This window comes from Vulpes vulpes, chromosome 9 (genome assembly GCF_048418805.1).
Source record: "Vulpes vulpes isolate BD-2025 chromosome 9, VulVul3, whole genome shotgun sequence".
Taxonomy (NCBI): Eukaryota; Metazoa; Chordata; class Mammalia; order Carnivora; family Canidae; genus Vulpes; species Vulpes vulpes.
In genome coordinates this window covers 104,069,928-104,088,740 of record NC_132788.1, presented here as the reverse complement: position 1 = coordinate 104,088,740, position 18,813 = coordinate 104,069,928, and the positions used below count along the sequence as shown (strand labels likewise).

General features: G+C 51.6%; 1 protein-coding gene across 1 annotated transcript in view; it reads left to right on the top strand.

Annotated features, from left to right (window-relative positions):
* ELAVL1 (ELAV like RNA binding protein 1) overlaps positions 1-12,129 on the top strand; it is a 36,498-nt gene extending 24,369 nt beyond the window's left edge. Inside the window, exons 4-6 of the mRNA XM_072721569.1 lie at positions 4,019-4,172; positions 8,743-8,968; positions 11,554-12,129. Coding sequence (XP_072577670.1) covers positions 4,019-4,172; positions 8,743-8,968; positions 11,554-11,878 — 705 coding nt within the window. The 3' untranslated portion in view covers positions 11,879-12,129. The remainder of the gene's footprint in view (positions 1-4,018; positions 4,173-8,742; positions 8,969-11,553) is intronic.
* Positions 12,130-18,813: the final 6,684 nt, after the last annotated feature.

The window sequence follows — 18,813 nt, the reverse complement described above, 5'->3', positions numbered from 1 at the left end:
AGATCTCCCACCCCATCTCCCATCCTCTGATTCATGTGGGTGTCCAGAAAGGTCCCTCTTGGGACCTGTTCCATGGCTGGGCTTCCTAAGCTTCCTTGGGCATCAGAACCCTGTGGGGTGCTTGTATAATAAAGGTTCCCAGGGTGTGGACATGGGCTCCCAAGTCACACACTTAGGGGTGGCCCTGAGAGCCTGTATTTTTTTCCCACCTGCTAAGGAAGTCTTACAGTCTGGCTCTTGACAGCACACGCTCCGTTGGGAGGGTGCTGGCATGCTAGCACATCAGATGATGCTGGCATGCTACTGGAACCATAGGTTGGCTATCCCCAAGATTGAAGCCCCACTTACCATGAAAGGCAGGACTTCCAAAGGCTCTTCTGCCCACCCCCCCCACCCCCCCGCAGGCTCTGAGGTCCCACACCCCAAGGGCCACCTGGATGTGCCTTGGCCTTGCCAGCATTCAGTTTGTCTTCTTTGGTTCTAGTGTCACTCCTTGATCTGAGTAGGGAGTGAGGAGTCTCCCTGTCCCTGTGCCCTACAGCAGCAACCCAGGAAACCCCAGGGAGGGGTGTGGAGGCAACAGGCTGAGTGTGGTACAGGTACCAGTCCTGTGTAATTCACATGGCCAATACCTGTCGAGGGCTTATAATGGGCCAGGTCCTTCCATACCTTGTTTCTGTTACCTTCACCATGGCCTGGGAGAGATGATCCCCATTTTAGGCTTGAAGAAGCTGATGTTTAGAGTAGTGACAGGTTTCCCAAGATCACAGAGGTAGAGAGGGGCAAAGCTAGGGTTTGAAATGAGTGCTGTGGCTCTGGGCCTTAACACCGCTGCCAGGCATCTGCCCCAGCCCAATGTGGGAGGTAAACACCAGGAACCAGAACAGTATGACTTTGCTTAGCCGTGAACAGAGCTCGGGAGACGGTGGTGCAGGTAAGCAGGCATTATTAGTAATAACAGCAACTGTTTTTGTCCACTCATTCCACGATTGTTCCCTGAATGCTTGCTATCCACTGCATCAGTTCTACGTGCTGGTGATGCCACAGCAAACACAAAAGTTTTGCCCTCGTCAAGTGTTCTACATGGTTAAATGAGTAAGATATGTAGCATGTCAGTTCAAGATGAATGCAGTGAAGAAACACACAGCGGGAGGGTCTGGGTACTGCTTATGGGCAAAGGGGCTCTGTGGCCCATCAGGTGGTTGGGGACATGTAGTAGTTCCTCAGGGCTGCCATAGAAAAGCATCACAAATGATGTTTGTGTGGGTGACGAGTGTCAGACACCTGAAATTTGCTCTCACAGTCCTGGAGGCCCTAAGTCCGAGATCAGAATGTTGGTTCATTCTGAGGCCATGAGGGAGAATCTGTCCTGGGTTCTCCCCTGCCTTGGGGGTTGCTGGCTATCTCTGGTGTTCCCGGGCTCACAGAGCCTGTATGTGTCTCTGGCCAATCTCCCCCTTTTTCTGAGGACACGGTTACTGGATGTGAGGCCCACCCTGTTCCATCTTCATGAATTACATCTATGATGACCTTCTTTCCCAATCAAGTCACATGTGTGGTGCTGGGGCTTAGGACTGCAGCATGGGAATATGCTGGGGGATGCGATTCAGCCCTTCACAGGAAGTGTTCTGGAGAATGTGACAGGAAAACCCCTGCTTGGGGCAAGGGAGTAGTGATGCCAAGAGCTTAGGAAAGAGGCTCTAGACCCAGTCATGGACCCTCCCTCCCGGTGCCAGGTGTTCTGGTGCAGTCTCCTGGATGCCGACCTGACTTTGAACTTGATAGTAGTTTGTCATGTTCCTTGAAGAACCTGTTGTTGAAAGGGGTCCAAGCTCATTTGGCCGTAAAAGGTGTTTTCTCTCAACTTTGCTGGGGGATGATCAGTCAGTACCAGCTTCTGCACCGCTCTACCAGTGCCACGGTCTTGGTCTTCGTGTCCCACAGTGTCCTTCATTAAAGCCAAGGGCAGGGGCACTGGGTCGCTCAGTGGTTGTACACCTGCCTTTGGCTCAGGTCATAATCCTGGGGTCCCGGGATCAAGTCCCACATTGGGCCCCTGGTGAGGAGCCTGCTTCTCTCTCTGCTTATATCTCTGCCTCTTTCTCTGTGTCTCTCATGAATAAATAAATAAAATCTTTTAAAAAATAAAAGCCAAGGGCAGACCCCTGATGCAGCCCCATCCAGACACATCTGCAAAGGGCCAGATGGGATGGTTCTGGGAGGTAGGCCTGCCTTCCCCCTTCAGCCATCCTGCCTGAAACACAATGCCACAGCCCAGGGCCTTTGGTAAAATGGGACAGCCAACATTTGGAGTCACACCCTCTGGCAAGGGTTTTTACTCAGGGCGATGGTGGTGGTTCTGCAGGCTGGTTGATGCAGCCAGGGAGTTCAGGCCCAGGTGTGTGAGAAAGGGCTGACACTGTTCTTTAGAAGTCGAGGAGCATGACTCAGCCCCAGTGGACTAGTCAGCCACCTGCGTCAGTGGAAAAGGGACCGGCGGAGTCCCTGTGGGCCAGGTGGCCTCTATCTCAGGGAACGAATGATGCCACGCCTGGCCCAGGTCTTAGATGCATCACTGAGTGACCACAGCGTTCCTGTACTGTAGGCCTAACCCAGTTGCCTCGGGCCTGGACACAGCACAGGGAAGCTTCCAGGGTATGTGAGGCTTGTGCAGCATCACTTGCGTGGAGGCCACCAGTCTCTGACAGGACCTGGTACCCGAGGGCCTCCTTCCAGTCAGGGCCCCTTCTCTTCTACTCTCCTCGGACGTGCGGTCTCCTTGATCCTCGGCATCTCTGGGGGGAAGCTGGGCTGTCTCTCACCACACATACAATTTCTCTTTCCTTCTCCATCGCCCGCTGGACTGCTTTCTGCTCTACTGGCAGAGGTGGTGTCTGTTGTCCCCTCCTCGGGCCTGGCATAGGTGTGGAGTCAGCAAGCACACGAATGAAGGGACGCATATGTGGCAGGCTGCTCGTGTGTGTGCTTGGCATGAGGAACCACACCTCTGCCCCTCCTGGTACGCCTGAGCGTTGTGGCCCAAGGACACCTGAGAGCTTGCGCCTGCTTCCTGGTTATGGTTTTAGGCTCCTCGGCTCCTCGGCCTTGTGACCCTCAGGAACACATTATTGGGTGTAGATCCAAATCCCCCACCCTTCTGGAGTTCCCTTCCCTGCCTCCTCCTCCTTTCTAAGCCTCTTAACTCAGTTCTTACTCTGTTGGGTGTGATTGAGTCCCATCCCTTCAGGCCACCCCTTTGCAGATGGTGGGGCCCCCGTCCCAGCTGTTCTTTTCTCATGAGAGCAGGGCTGTAGCCTCGGTCCCATCCCTCCTCCTGGCCATTCACAGCCATGGCCCTGACCTGGGAAAGCACGAAGGCCTGTGCCATTGGCCCCTGAAGGCTCCCCACTCCAGCGCACACACATACTATTTTATCTGAGCCGCTGCAGAAGTTCCTTGCGGGCTTTCTTCAGTTCTGCAAAACAAAGGCCCAAAAAGCATGGAGTCATACACTATCTAACACGAGTGTTGGACTGTGGGCTCCCCCAGCAACCCAGGTCCCATCTGGTGGCAAATTTGCCCATTGGTAGGTGGGTGTCACCCTCCAAGTGACATCCAGGTCCCTAACCTGTTGCCCTTTGGGCTCCTCACAGGTAGCACTAGGTCCTGTCCCCAGCCCACTCCCTGCCCAGAAAGGGGTGAGGTCACAGTAGAAGAGACAGCTGGGGTTGAGTTGTGGCCCCATCTCTTGGCAGCCGTGGGCCCTCAGTCTCTTGGCCCTGAGAACCTGAAACATGTCTGCCTCACTGGGATGTAAAGTCCAGGCGAGAAAATGCTACAGGTGTCCAGCTCACTGCTCGGTCCTGGTGAGCGGCTCGCAGGCACTGCTGCGGATGATGAATGTCAGCATGGTTTCTCACCAGAAGGGTGGCTTTTTCTCACCTGAACAGTTAACCCCCTCCCTCGAAGCTTTGGCCACATACCTGCCCTAACCTCAGAAAGTGATTTTGTTTTCAAGGTGTCGTATGCTCGCCCGAGCTCAGAAGTCATCAAAGATGCCAACCTGTACATCAGTGGGCTCCCGCGGACCATGACCCAGAAGGACGTGGAGGATATGTTCTCTCGGTTCGGGCGAATCATCAACTCCCGGGTCCTTGTGGATCAGACCACAGGTACAGAGGGTGGCCCGGATGCGGGCTGAGGCTTTCCTCTAGGCGGGAGCCAGAATTTCCAGAAGGACACATCACTGCTTGAGTTTCAGTATCAGTAGTTACTCTGCCAGGGTGAACAGAATGAAAATGTGAAGACCTTGGTGTTTGCTTTATGAGGCTGGGGAGGTAAGATGGTAGCAAAGCTGCCCCTGTGTTAGGCCAGCGTGTTATGGTGAAAACACTTAGAGATCCTGACACCTTCCTCAAGCACCCACATGGCCCAGCCTGGCTTGTCAATGGGTCACAAAGGCTACCGGTCAGCCTTACACTGCTGTTCTTCTAGCAGGCACGTGGTGTGCAGTGTGGGACAGTCTTCACTCACAATCCGGAGTCCCCACTTTCCACTGGCCTAAAGCCACAGGTGGCTGTTTCTGAGGAGCTGAGCTCCAGTCTCCATGATTCAGCTGCCCTTCCTCAGTAGCACAAAGCTCAGGGAGCTCAAGGCAGTAAATCCCCCCTCAGTGACAATCCTGGCCCCTCCGCCAGCCCTCTTAGGTCATCTCAGCCTGGGACTTTAGCAGCTTGGGTTTGGACTTTGGATGAGGAAGGCAGGCGCAGCTGAGCTGAGGACATACCTGCCCCTGGGAGCAGCCCTGTGTGAACCCTGGGTGGGTTGGTCACAGGAAGTCATAACTCTGCAGTGACTTCCTTTCCAAGAGAGCAGCAGCGCCCCCCGAAGGCCACAGAGCAGATCCCAGAGAGCAGGTGGGCTGGGCCTTCCTGGCCTGTGACAGTTGGGGCTGGCGATGCACACACATTCTCTTATGTTCACCTGAGGCCTTGCCACCTGCTCTCCCTTCTCGTACCTGCTCTGGGGAAGCTTGGCTTCCCGTGTGCTGGCCATGCTGCTTGGGCTGCAGTGCTGGGCTAAGGCCTTGCCTTGAGAGGAGTGGACAGCTCAGCTCGGGTCCCCAGGGGCCAAAGGGGGAGAAGGGCCTGCTGGAGTGTGGTCCACAGGTGCAGCTCGCTGGCATTTCACAGGAGACCTGGGAAGTCCTGTGCCTGGTGCAGATACCTGCTCTGTGCCAGGCTGTGCTGGAGGGACAAGGACCACACCGTGGCCTCTATTCTGCACCTTTACTCTGGGGTGGAGATGGGATGGAGTGGGGTAAGGATCCCACTTAACCAGTATCAACCCCTCTGATCTGCAGCAGGATAGTTTCCTGTGGTCCCCAAAGCTCCCTTACTTCAAGTGCCAGTTGAGACCACTTCGGCTGGTCAGTGCGTGTGTTTATCCCCGCCCCACGTGAGTGGGCTGCCTGGGGACCCAGATGGTGTGACTGTGCTGGCCTGCATTCCGCTTCCATGACCCTCCTTTCTTTCACGCCACACGTCCTGCTCTACCTCTGCTTGTCTCTGTCCAGCCCAGCACAACCAAGTGGAGCTGGCTCTCTCCAGGAACATCCCCAGGGAGCTTTCCCCAAGGGCTCCCACCACCCTGAGGGAGGTCACTTCTGCAAACAGTTTCCCCTCAGCCATTTGTAGGGCATTTTGTTTCCTTTCCCTCTGGAAGGCTGGTGTCTTGGGGGGGAGGGGGGCATCTCAGCATTGCCCTCCAGGCTTGGCCATGAATTCAGGGTGGCATCTGTGGGAGCTTCACTCTCTCAGGCATCCTATCAGCCTCTGCCGCTCCAGAGAGGGGACTGACCTCAGAATCCTTGTGAAGGGTGGAGGGAAGGGAACTGTGAGGGGGTTGCAAGGGCCCCCTTTCCACAGCCGTGCCCTAGTGCAGGGTGTTGAAGTGGCAAGTTAGAAAGGTGAGCCCTCAGGACTGTAGGCTTCTGTTCCCTCCTCTGCTCCAGAGGGGGCCACCCAGCAGGGCTTCTCTGCCGGGACCCATGGAGCCCGAGGGGCGTGGTTGGCAGGTTTGCGTGTCCAGTTGGCCTCCATGTGATGTGCCTTGCGGCAAAAAGGTATGGGGCAGCTGTCTTGAGAAAGCTCAATCTTAGCTGACAGAACTTAAAGTTTTTTTTGCCTTCTTATCCAGTTTTAATTGTGCACTTTATAGTTTACTCATCTGGAAATCGTGTCGTTTATTGATCTCTGCTCTTGATTCTGAAAACACTAGAGGGAAAAACACCACCATGGAGGCCCCCCTTCAAAAGGTGTATGTTCATTGGATCATGTAGTGAACGTATTTTCCCTTACGCTTACTTTCTCTTTCTTGGGTTCTCTTCATTTCACTTGGGCAGTTTCCATTTGAAAGTCGTTTTACAAAACCAAACAGGGAAACCACACCTGCACACATGCTTTCTGCTTGATTGCAAGGTCCTTATCAGTAGAATGGAACCGCTCCCTGAAGGTGGCTTTCTGCAGGAGCCAGCCAGCCACAGCTGTCTGTTGTGGTTGCTTAAAGTTGAATATCTGTTCAGGTGTCCATCTGTCAAAGCTGTCATTCATACCTTTCAAGGGTAAATAAAAACAGTGTATGTTGTGTTTTTAGGTGTTCCTTCTGAACTGAAATTGGAAAATGAGCTCAGACTCTAGAATTTTCTTGGTATACATGTGAATTGCCGGGTCTGTTCTCACTAATTCAGTATCTCTGGCTGTGTGGATTTTAAATTTATATTCCAACAATCACAGAGCCAGGGTGGAGGCAGCCTTGAGGCCACTAGGAGCAAGCTGTGTGGCCTCCTAGAGCGCTATGCTGGGGGGACACCAGGAGGGGGAGTTTCCCAGCTGGGAGATCTGGAGTATGTGCTTTCAGACTCACTATGGAGTATCCATGATATGTTACAGGTGTACATGAAGAATCCTTGGCCCGAGGGCCCCTGACTGCCATCTGGTTGCTTGAATGGGGCCCACAGTACTGCATTCAAGTCAGGCCTGGGCATGGGATTCTAGGCCCAGAGTGGGCCACTGTGCCTCACAGTGACATTTGTCACTTCGACATCCCACCTGGCATATCTGAGTCTCCCCATGCCCCTTTGCAGCCTTCAGGCCAGCTGGGGAGACCCCCCACCCTGTCTATGCCCATCTTAGGGCAGTTGGTAGAACTCAGTGGGAAGGGATAAGGAAGGGTGGCAGGATGTGGGAGCTGCCTGGGGGACATCTGGTGTGCTCACGTAGCTGGTGCCCCAAGGCCCTGAGCTGTCTTAATAATTGTCATTCACTGCGTGCTGAAGGCCTTTGTCTGGAGAAGAAAATATGACTTCAGACAGGCTATGAGTGGCAGTCGAGACAAGAGTCTAGGATAGGGCTGTCTCTCACAGTCCCGTCCCCATTCACACCCCAGGACACATCCATGACTCCCGCCCTGACAGCATACTCACACTGCTCAGACTGGCCCTCAGCTGTCACCTCTCCACTGCACTTTGACCTTCACCCTTGACCCCCTATTTCTTCTCCCCAGGAGATGGAGCCAGTCCTCTTCCTCGGCTCCACATTCCCTCACCCCAATCCTACCTCATTTGTCAAGTTCTGTAAGAGATAGTTCTCATTCCTACCAGGCCTAGAATGTAGACGGATCAGGGTGGAATGTGACTGTTCCTCCTTGTCCCTGGTTCGTTTGGGTTTCACACTCGTGCTGGACTAGACACTACCTTCAGCTGTTGGGTCTTGGATCTCAGGCAGCCTGGTCCCAGTTCCATATTCTGGATCTGTCGAGAGATTGGGTTATAGTGAGACCGAAGGCTTAACTTCATGTGGCTCAGTCTAAGTAGCAGGATTCCCAAGGTGGCTGGAGTTTACGACGGGGGGGCCTTGGGCCTTCCCACGCGAGAGCAGGATGGGTATGGAATGGGCCCAAGGCAGGATTCTTTACCTGCCAGGGAGTCTGTGGGCAGGTGTCAGCACCTCTGCGTGTGCCTGGGCAGTTTTCTAGGGGAGAGCAAATGGCTTCACTTGATTCTAGACCAGTCTTAGGACTTTATAATGGAATATCCAAAAGGTGAGTGAGGCGAGGACAGGAGGAAAGGGTTGCAGGGTGAGCCTGGCTTACCAGGACTCCCTGACGTCGGGGGATGACAGAGAACGCCCAGCAGTCTGGGACTCTGTCAGGCCATCTGGGAAGGCGACAGCTTGCAAAGGCCTGGCTAGACTACAGGACCCACCATCGCTCCTTGTTCACAGCAGCCACCCCTGGGATGTGCTGGCAAGGCAGGCAGTGGGGCCCCAGAGTGCAGGGACAATCCCTCAGACCCGACCTTGTCACCTGGCCGCCCCTGTGCACGTCCCCACACCTGCGCTATTGCAGGCACCTGGCCTAAAAGAGTGGTGGAGGGTGGCATGTCTTCCAGCTTGGCTTGTTTTAAGAAAGAGGTTTGAGTGTCTTTGGAATATCTGTCAGCAGGACATCTTTCTGCACCGAGACTGTAGCTGCTGCTTCAACTCAAAAGGAAGTCTGAAACTTTAACCTTTTATGAATGTTTTTTTAAATTCATTTGTTTCTGTATGTAGGTTTACTTTTTGTTTACCTCATGAAGGTAGTGTCTGATTTGAAGCATAGTACACTGACTTGAATTTTGCTTTTCAGTTTTAAAAATCCTTGCCTTTTCCCCCCTAACTCCATTTTTGTTGGTTTGTTAAAAAGGTTTGTCCAGAGGGGTTGCGTTTATCCGGTTTGACAAACGGTCGGAGGCAGAAGAGGCAATTACCAGTTTCAATGGTCATAAACCCCCAGGTTCCTCTGAGCCCATTACAGTGAAGTTTGCAGCCAACCCCAACCAGAACAAAAACGTGGCACTGCTCTCCCAGCTGTACCACTCGCCTGCCAGACGGTTCGGAGGCCCCGTTCACCACCAGGCGCAGAGATTCAGGTGGGTCAGGAGGCGGCGCTCTCACCAACCCAGCCCTCCCTCCCCCTGCAGCTGGCTGGGTAGGCTGGTCAGAATCACCATGGGTCTCCTGCCAGCCCCCCTAGGGAGGGGAAAGTGCACTCCACTCCAGCACACAGTGTCTGGTGACCCAAGCGGGGCTGAGAGTGTAGAACGGGAGGACACAGCCTTGGGTGTGCATAGGTGAGAGCCGTTCTGCTCCCTGGCATGCAGCTTGCTGCCACTGCTCACAGCCCGCAAGTAGCTCTTTCTCATCCACCTCCCTGTGGGTTCCTCGTGATCTCTAAACATCACATGGCTTCTGTTCCAAAGCCCCGTCCTGGAGGCGAATGGTTTTCCATCATTCCTTCGTCTTTCCAGATTGAAAATGACTCCAGTTGCCAGGATCTAGTAAAACAGAGACAATGAGAGTGAGCAGCTTGGGCTCCACACTCTGGTGCGTTCCACCTCCTAAGTAGCAGCAGTCTCGACTGATGGGCCCATTGGGGTTGTTGGTTTTTGGGGTTTTTTGGGTTTTTTTGGTCGAAACCTCAAACACAGGCATGAGGGTTTATCTCAGGTAGGTTAGGAACATTTTTCTCTACAACTTTGCAGGTGTTCCATCTTTGTTTTAAACAGTGAGGTTGAGTAAAATCCTGCTCACCTGCACAGATGCCATCTGGGGAGGTACTGTTTTCAGCACCTAGTCATGCACAATTCTCACCTCAGCTCAGTTTCCAAAGCTAGCCTTCCCTCCTTGGCTTTTCTAGTTTTAAGAACTAAGGCAGGGGAAGTGTCCTGGGACAGAAGTGAGCTCAGTTTGTTTTTGAAGGTCAGCGACACAGTCTGTGTCACTGCTCATCAGGTGGGCTGCTGGGACGGCAGCCTGCAGCAAGTTCCCGGTAACCAACCAGCCAAGGAAGGGTGCAGGAGAAGGGGGGCTTTAGGCCCAGGAACGAGGAACAGAAAAGAAAGGGGACCAGAGCAGCCGAAACTGCAGGTCAGGCAGGAAAGGGGTCTCAACAACCAAACAGGTTCACAGAAGAAGAGGCAGAGGGAAACAGGGGTGGCATGAGGGGCAGGAGGGAACACCTGCCACCAGAAGGCCGGCTCAGATAAGTAAGAGGAAGACAGGCCCAGCAGAGGAGAGTTTGCAGTCAGTTCTTCTTACAGCAGGAAAAGCCCCCAAATAAAGGAAGGTTCAGCTCTCCTTTGTACCATCAGTGAAAAGGGAAGGTGGGCGTCCTGGTGGTCAGGATGAAAGAAACCAGCTCCCACAAGCAGGAGAAAAACCAACTAATGCTAGTTCACAGAAATAAGAATCCTCTCAGTAAAAGATAGTAAAATAAGCCCTCAGGTTACTTTCCATACAACAGGTACATGAAGATTCAGGTTAACGATAACTCGGGCCCATGTCTGATTTCCCATAAAATGGAAATGAGGCCCATTAAAAGTCAGAGCCTCTTTCCAGTTTTCATTGAAAACCAGTCCAACTACTGTCACACAAATTCAAGGGTGTTTTTCCCCGCCCCCACTTCGGTGACATTTCGGTCACTGTTCCAGACAGTTAAGACCACTAACAAGCTGCTTGAGTTGTCTAACCAACTCAGGCATCCTGGTGCAGGTTCTTTCCGAGTGCTCTCGCAAATGCAGAACCTCAGCCAGTCACGTAATCTTGATTCTTTCATACCTGCTTTGAAAAGAATCCCTGGATAGGCAGGCTACACCCGGGGAGCGGGTCACTCTGGTCTGTCAAAGGAATGAACCTGTTTAATGGCACTTAGAGGCACTTGCTCACCCCTGGGCCACACCACAGCTCAAAGCCCAATTTTATTTTAGAGCAGCTCATACATCTTGCACAGCGTGGCCCCACAGATGCTATATCACACCCAGATATTCTTAAACTGACCTGAAGACCGTTTTTCTGAAACCTTTAGAGGGTCGTGTGGCTTCAGTAACAGTTTTATCGTCTCCCTTAATCCTGTTGCAATGGCCACACATTTGTAGAAGGCTTATTTTTTATGCAGCTGAAAGCATTGCTTTGGAAAGGGTCCCACATTATTGGTACAGCTTGGTTGACTTGCAGTTCACAGCCGTCACTTCGGCCCCTGGCCCTCTGGAATGCTGTGAATCAGCTGTGGAAGGTTGTCTATAGCTGGGGGAAGGAATTCCCTGGGCCCCGCATTGGCCCCTCACAGGGGTGTGCGCTCGCCCAGGACCCCTCTGACAAGGGCAGTCAAGATGAGGGCAAGGTACAAAATCAGGGGCTCCGGGGGAGAAAGAAAGAAAAAATCCACCCCCCTCCCCACTGGCCAAACACAGCAAAGACGTGGGGAATGAAGAGTGAGTTTCCCCTAGGGAGATCTGAGGCTATAACAACACATAGGGGGACATGGAGAAGCTTCCATTATTTAAATGTGGGAAGCCTGGGAATCACTAAACAGGACCCCCCCGCCATTGCCCCTCTATTGAATTCTCACCTGGGACTGATTGGGGGGTGCCAGCTTGCCCGAGCCGTGCCCCAACTCCTGCATCGACGCACCAGCCCGCATGACCTTGACCTGCATGCTGTGCTCTCTGTTTGCTAGGTTCTCCCCTATGGGTGTAGATCACATGAGTGGGCTTTCTGGTGTCAATGTCCCGGGCAACGCGTCTTCGGGCTGGTGCATCTTCATCTACAACCTCGGGCAGGACGCCGATGAGGGGATCCTCTGGCAGATGTTTGGCCCCTTTGGGGCAGTCACCAATGTGAAAGTGATTCGCGACTTCAACACCAACAAGTGCAAAGGCTTTGGCTTTGTGACCATGACAAACTATGAAGAAGCCGCCATGGCCATAGCAAGTCTGAACGGCTACCGCCTGGGGGACAAAATCTTACAGGTTTCCTTCAAAACCAACAAGTCCCACAAATAACTCGCTCATGCTTTTTTTTTTTTGTACGGAATAGATAATTAAGAGTGAAGAAGTTGAAACTTTTTTGTTAGTGTACAACTCATTTTGCGCCAATTTTCACAAGTGTTTGTCTTAGTCTAAATGAGAAGTGAAAAGGTTTTTATACTCGGGGATGCAACCGACATGTTCAAATGTTTGAAATCCCACAATGTTAGACCAATTTAAGTTTCTTAAGTTATTTCCTTTAAAATATATATTAAACAGAAATCTAAGTAGACTGCATTGACTAACCAGTCCCTCGGGACGGTGGTGAACCTGAAGCATGCTTTAACTTCTAAGACTGTCTAACACTCGTTTCATTCGGTGTCTCCACAAACTGGATAAAAAACATAAAAAACAAAAAAACAAAAAAAAAACAAAAAAAAAAAGACATGACCTTTTAGTTTTAGTTTTCAAACTAAAGACGTTAGACAGATGCTGAGTGTGCGTTTTCTCAACCGCTTCAACATTTTAAGCGATTTCTGCTTTGGTTGACAGGAAATTGCTTTCCCAAGCAGGTGCCATTGCCACCTCCTGCTCACTCAGCCCCGGGGCTCTGCAGCGGTCCTGGCAGTGGCAGCAGGCCATCCAACAGGGGGGCCGCCACCGGGGAGGGGGGCCATACGCCGGGCCATACCGGGCCCTCCAGAGAAGGACACGCACGGGTTTCATAAGCCCAGGCGCCAATGGGAACGGACCAAAGAGTTTCAGGGAAACTCCAGTATATTCCAGAGTCAGACCTAACTCCAGGGCGCGCCTGAAGACGTGCTGCTCCTCTGACATCCCGAATTTCTGTGCACACATTGCATGCACGGTGCCCCGCACACCGGGCGCTGGTGTTCCCAACCATTTCTCCACTTTCCAAGAGCAGTTCACACAGCTCGAATGCCTAAGATCGCTCTATATTTTAAGAACACAGAAACATTTGAGCATTGTATTTCTCGCATCCCTTCTCGTGAGCGCTAGACTTGTTTCTATTTTAGTCGGATTTTGTTTTGAAACTTTGCTTTCGTATGAACACTCAGCAGAAAAGTACTTACTTCTTGCCAGTTATCTATTAACAAAAAAAAAAAAAAAAAAAAAAACTTTGATTTGTAGTTTTAAAGATTAACCCTCCCAAGTTCTCTTCATAACTGCCTTGACATTTTGGGTTGTTCTGTTCTGTTAATTTTCTTTTGCTTTTTTGTGTTTTTTGTTTGTTTTTACTTTTGCATTTAAGACCATTAAATTTGATTTTGTTTTGCTCGAATTTTGTTTTGTTTTTTATTTTACCTTTTCTTTCTTTTTGGCTAGGTAAGGTCCAGACGGCCAGCATTCAGGGAGGATTTATAAAAAAAATCTTAAGAAAAAAAAGACTTGCCTCAAGACAAAGCATTTACAGGCCTGTGACGTAGGAGTATGCAGTCACAGATGGCGTTTTTGAAAACGGGGGAGCCAGTAGGGAGAGTCTGAAAGAGAGAACCTGAGAAGTGGCAGGGCCAGACCTCCGGGCAACTCCTCGGGAGTGTGATTCTGACTGTTACAAATATCTAGCGTTTAGAGAGATTCAAAAACAGGACAACTTAGTACCAGCAGTTTTTAGCCTTGATATAAGACTAAAACACGTAACCATAGGCAGTTTTAGTTGATCGATATCATGGAATCGTGGTATTATTTATCTATTTATCTACGTACCTACCTATTTATTTATTTATTTAAGTGGAAAAAAATCGGGCACAGCCTTCTCCCGAGCAGGTCAGTGTTCTGAGAAGCCCCCAGACAATTTTGAGGCTGCCTGTCCCAGCCCCGTTCCCCTCAGACTTCGTTGAGGGGCTGCCAACTGCTCGCATTCTCCTCCCCAACTTGAGATGTTGTCATGCCGTTCTCCCACCGAAGGGGCCAAGTTCATACCTTGAGGCCTTCTCATGAGTTGGCCTCGCGCCATGGAGGACCTCCCTCCAGCGGAAGTTTCCAGATCCTAAGTCAGAGCCAGCTTACGTGCCTCCTCCTGGAACCCAGAGCCACGGCCCATTTGCCTGGATTCGACACAGGAGAGGGTCCCCCCCGCCTCCCTGCTCTTCACCACAGACCAGGATGTTTTCCTGGAAGACTATGCCTTTCAGGTTATGCTAGCCTTGGGCCAGCCGCGTCTTCTCAGTGGAGATGAGATTCCAGTTCTGGACGCGACCCTTAGGTCTCTCCCCTGACACATTCCTGCCCGCCCTCGCTAGTGTTCGATTTCGTACTTGAATTCTGTCGGAAGCCTAAACCGTGAAGGGACGGAGGGCTGCACGCCAGCACCCCCTGCCCCTCCCCACCTCTCCCCTCCCTGTTACCCGACCTGTATTGATTACTCTGATGCTGGCACAGAGGAGAAGGAGATGAACCTTTGAAAGCTGCCTGAGGTTTCTCAGTTGAGTAAAATTCTCATTTTACGCGGGCTCCACTCTTTGAACAGCCTTCTAGCTAAAACCCCAAGTGCGTTTCCTTGGGAGTGTGAAATCGCAAGCGTGTGGAAGGCTGTCACTTTTGACGTGTTCCTTAACCCTGAAAAGCAACTGTCGCTCCCAGTGATGTACCAGGTGCTGGCCCTGTGTCCTAAAAAGTTCATTAAACCTTCTCCAGGCTTGTTTGCAAAAAAGGAAGACCCCATTTTTTAAAAGTCACGATCCAAAAGAAACTTTTTTAAACGTTTTTTACATAGATCAATCATATTTGTATTTCGCAAAATGAGTGCTCTCCTTTTATTTGGGAATTTTGGTGAAAAAAAAAAAAAGGAATGAAAAGAGTAGATGATGTTCATTTATCGAAAGTTTGGTTTGGTACATAAATACCAAAGAGGCTTTGACTGAATTTCCTTTCGGCCTGCGTAACTCCCCCCCGATAGTTGTTTGCTAAGAAGCTCCAAATTTGTGAACCTGGTTCCAGTTGAATTACTCACTTTTTACGCCTTGGCTCTGCCCTCTTGAGTTTTTCGTTGTAATATGCCAAGCTGTGGTTTTCTGGCTGTGCCTCTAGTCGCACGTCCTGTGACTGGGATCACCCCCACCCCACCCCCCGCCACCATCTTGCCAGAATAGCTGCAAGACGGGCTTTCTTGGCCTGTGGGCAGATGGTGCTGGGTGGACCCCGCCGCCTTTGTTCCCTGAAGGTGAGTCCTTCCCTTGCCAAGGGCAGCTGCCTTAACCTATGAGAGTCTGCGCTTGGTTAGTGCTGGAAAGCCAGCGTCCAGGGTCTGACCCGTGCTGCTGTAGGGAGCTGGTGCTTTGGGAGCTGGCGGCCGGGAAGCGGGGGACAGTCCCTGCCGGATCAGACCAAGTAGATGAATCCGAAGACGGTTACTGGCAATAACTCAGTCCTGGTTTGCCTCCAAAACTAGGGCCATTGACTGATCCCGGGCCGGCTGCCGGCCTTGAAAAATCAAAGTTCAGACGTCGCCCAGCTGTTCCATTTCACATCTGATTCAGCCTGATTTCATTTCTCTGTGCTTTTTGCAGCCTTCCTGGGTTGGATAAGAGAGTAAGAATAAGCTGCCAAAGGTCTCTTTGCCCCAGCCACCCCCCTCTGCCCGAGCGAGCCCTCCACCTGAAAGCCCTCCCACCTTCCCAGGACCTGTGGCACCTCTGGGACCTGAGGCAGCTCCTCAGGAAGCACCTCCTGCTGTCCATCAGATTCCCAGGCCCGGCCCCCAACTCCAGTCCCAAGTGCTTTCTGTTGAGTGGCATTGATGATTGACCCTTGCTTACGATAGCAGTAGAACCTGAATCCCAGACCTCCGGCAGGGTTCACCTTTCCAGACCTTTTGATTTGCCTCTGACTTTTAATGATTGTATCATATATTTTCCCACAGCCTTTTGGTGACCTAGTTTTCAGTTTTCCGCTTGGTCATTAAAAAAAAAATTATTTGTACGTCACCGCAGGGACCTAAGTTAGGCTAACCGACGGCTCGAGCAGCGGCTTTGAGGACTCTATTGCATTCCACCAGGAGAAAAAGGCTTGTCCGTTGGTTGGGGCCACCTCTTTACCATGTACTGTTCCGTTTCCAGTGACTTGCTCTGGGGGGCGGGGCGCTTGACCAGCTGGTTCCCGTGTTGTACAGTAGATGGGTAGACGTTTTGTATATTAGTGTGTTTTAAGTTATTGATTTGTTTTATATAAAATAATTTATTTTTCAGGTACCATTTTTCATTTTAACTTTGTTTTTACATGGGTTTGTTTTCAATAAAGTATGACACTGCTGTCCAAAAGTCAACAATAAAATGAATCCCATTGTGTTCTTTTGAGGATGCTTATGTAACTAGCTCTTTTTTTTTTATTATTTTCAGGGAAGAAAAAAAAAAAAAGCCCTTCTCAGTTTTCCATCTCCCCATTTGCCTTTTTATCCTTGTGAATAAATGTTCTTTAGTGTTTTAGGAGGAAAAAGCAAACCTAGATTTTGATAATCCAGAAGATTTCAGATTAATAAAGAAGCTTTGAAAGAAGACCATTTTTCAAAATTTTAGTGAAGTGTGAATATTTTTTGTCAATGGCTTTCTCAAAGAGAATGAAACTTTTGCACCATTTTCAGAGTTTTTATAGAGATGCCAAATTGATATATTTACATGTAATGGAAACATGAAAAAGTTTTATTAAACAATTGTTCATAGCTGTGTAGACATTTTAATTCAGTTTCCAAAGCTCTCAAAGCGTATTTTTGGAGTACGGAGTGATATCGGTTTGGGGTGTTACTTACGGTTCCAAATGACTCGATTGTCCGAATACTTAGATCTTTCCCCAGGGATCAGGTTTGTGTTAAATGCTGTATGTTAACTATGACTGGAATTCTGTGATATTTTGGTAATAAATGAAGTGGGCTCATTGAGATGTGGTGGTGTAGGGGTGATGGTGTGTAATTGTAAGCAGCCAAGCTGAGTAAAGCGCCGGCCGGAGCTGCAGCTGACTTCCTCCTGCCTAGGGAAGCGAGAGCTGCCTTCTGCCAAGCTGTCCCCCATGTGCCAGGCCACAGAGCCCTGGGACAGCCCAGCTCAGGGTGTGGAGGGGAAGGCACCGGGACCTGCTCGGTGACCCGCCTACTGCCTCTGCCTGGATGTGTCCCTCCTCTGGACGTCCTCACAAGCCAGCCCCCTCCCCTGGGAGACCCAGAGGCTTCTCCAAAGGTTCCCTCAAAGGTTTGTGGGCTTCCTGTGTGGTCCCTGGGCATTGCCTGTCCCTCTGCTCCCCACATCGGAGCCCTGTGGCTGTTCTGAGTATCTTCTGATGGTAATCTCACTCATGTGGAGGCACAACAACGCAAGGGTCTTAAGGTCAGTCTTCGGTCTGAATCCTGCTTCTGCCCACCCCCAGTGTGCAGTACCGACAAGCCACTGAGTGCCTGGGCCTCAGTTTCCCCCTCTGTGGAATGGGAGTCCATAACACCCACCAACCTCCCTCTTTTCCCAGATGGGGCTAAGTGGTCCCATGGGTTCCTTGTAGAGGTGCAGTCTGCTGCCACCTGGGAAGCAGGTGGTGCTCCAGCAGGAAGTGACTCCAAGGGTGTCCCTTGGGTACTCAGACCCAGGGACCAGCTCGGGGCCTCTAGCGGGGGCCCCTGGGCAGCCTCTCAGGTCCCAGCAGCCCCAGGCACCAAGGAGAAGGAAGGGATCTGGGTGTCAGCCCTCCTCCGTGGGTTGGACAGAGTGTGCGTGCACCTCATGGAGAAGCAGACTCGGCTTCTGCGGGTCTGGGGCGAACCAGAGTCTGATTTCTAACAAGCCTCCCTGCTGATGCCCTAAGTGGGCTTTAAGGAAACCTACCAGCCTCCCATCTCCGCCTGTGGTGACGGCTTCCGATTCCCCCTCACCCCAGAATGTGGAGCCCCAAGAGACTGAGCCCCGTGTGCAGGCTGGGGGAGCTCTTGCTACTAGATGGTCTCCTCTGGGCTGCTTTCACTTTTTCATTCAAGGTTAAGTTTCTGAGGGCCTAAGGCCTGCATCCCTTTGTCTTTGAATTTTGATTTTTTTGTTTAACCTCAATAATATCCTGGCACCAATTTAAAAGGATTTCCAGAAGAGAAGGGAGAAAATCATAGACACCACCGTTGTCTGAGGAACTGTGTGGTTTGTGTTTAAGAAGAAGAAGCAAGTTGTGACACGGAGAGTGTCTATTCCTGGGGGTTGGGGGCACCGTAGACTGACCCCCTACCCTCTGCCGCTGGCCTGGAGCCCACTCGGAGCAAGCTAGACGGTGGTGGTGGCCTGGGGCTTTGAGCCTCTGAGCAGTGGCAGCCCCGGCTTTCTACCCCAGCAGCTTTGGGAAGCCACCGGGACGTCCTGCGCCACAGTGAAAGTTGGGCTGGGAGCCTTAACCACCAGTGAGCACCTTGCTCTCCCCACGAGGGGGAAGTGCTAGGGCCTGGCAGAGGTTGGAAAGACCCAGCCTAGAACTCCCCAGCCCGCATGGGTGCCCCGAGAGCTGGGCTTGTGCCGGGCAGGAGCTGTGGCGTCTGAGTGGGAGCCAGCTAAGCGGGCAAGAGTTGGATGGAGCTGGAAGGTGGGGGCGGGCAATGATCGCTCCCGCTGGCTGTTCGCGGCGCTGTGCGCTTCACCAAGTGCTCCACTGCCCTTTGTGCACATCCCTGGGAGGACTGTTGCTCGCGTGCCCATTTTACAGATGCAACAACTGAAGTTTAGCCGGTTGGAGAAGAGCTGTCATTCAGTGCCTTTTTTTTTTTTTTTTTTTTTTTCAAACCAGTTTGGTATAGAGCATCCTAGGTTTGGCCTGCCCCTTAGTTTTGTGAGAATGAGGTCCCAGAAAGAGTCTGTGCAGGGCCTGGAGCTCCAGAACCACCAGGGGCCCCTCAGGAGAGTCTCTGGAATCCACCGTGGGAGGACATGCCGCCTCAGCTAACGCCAGTCTTTACAAATGAATGCAAGCCTCCTCCGCCCACGTACAGTCGCCAC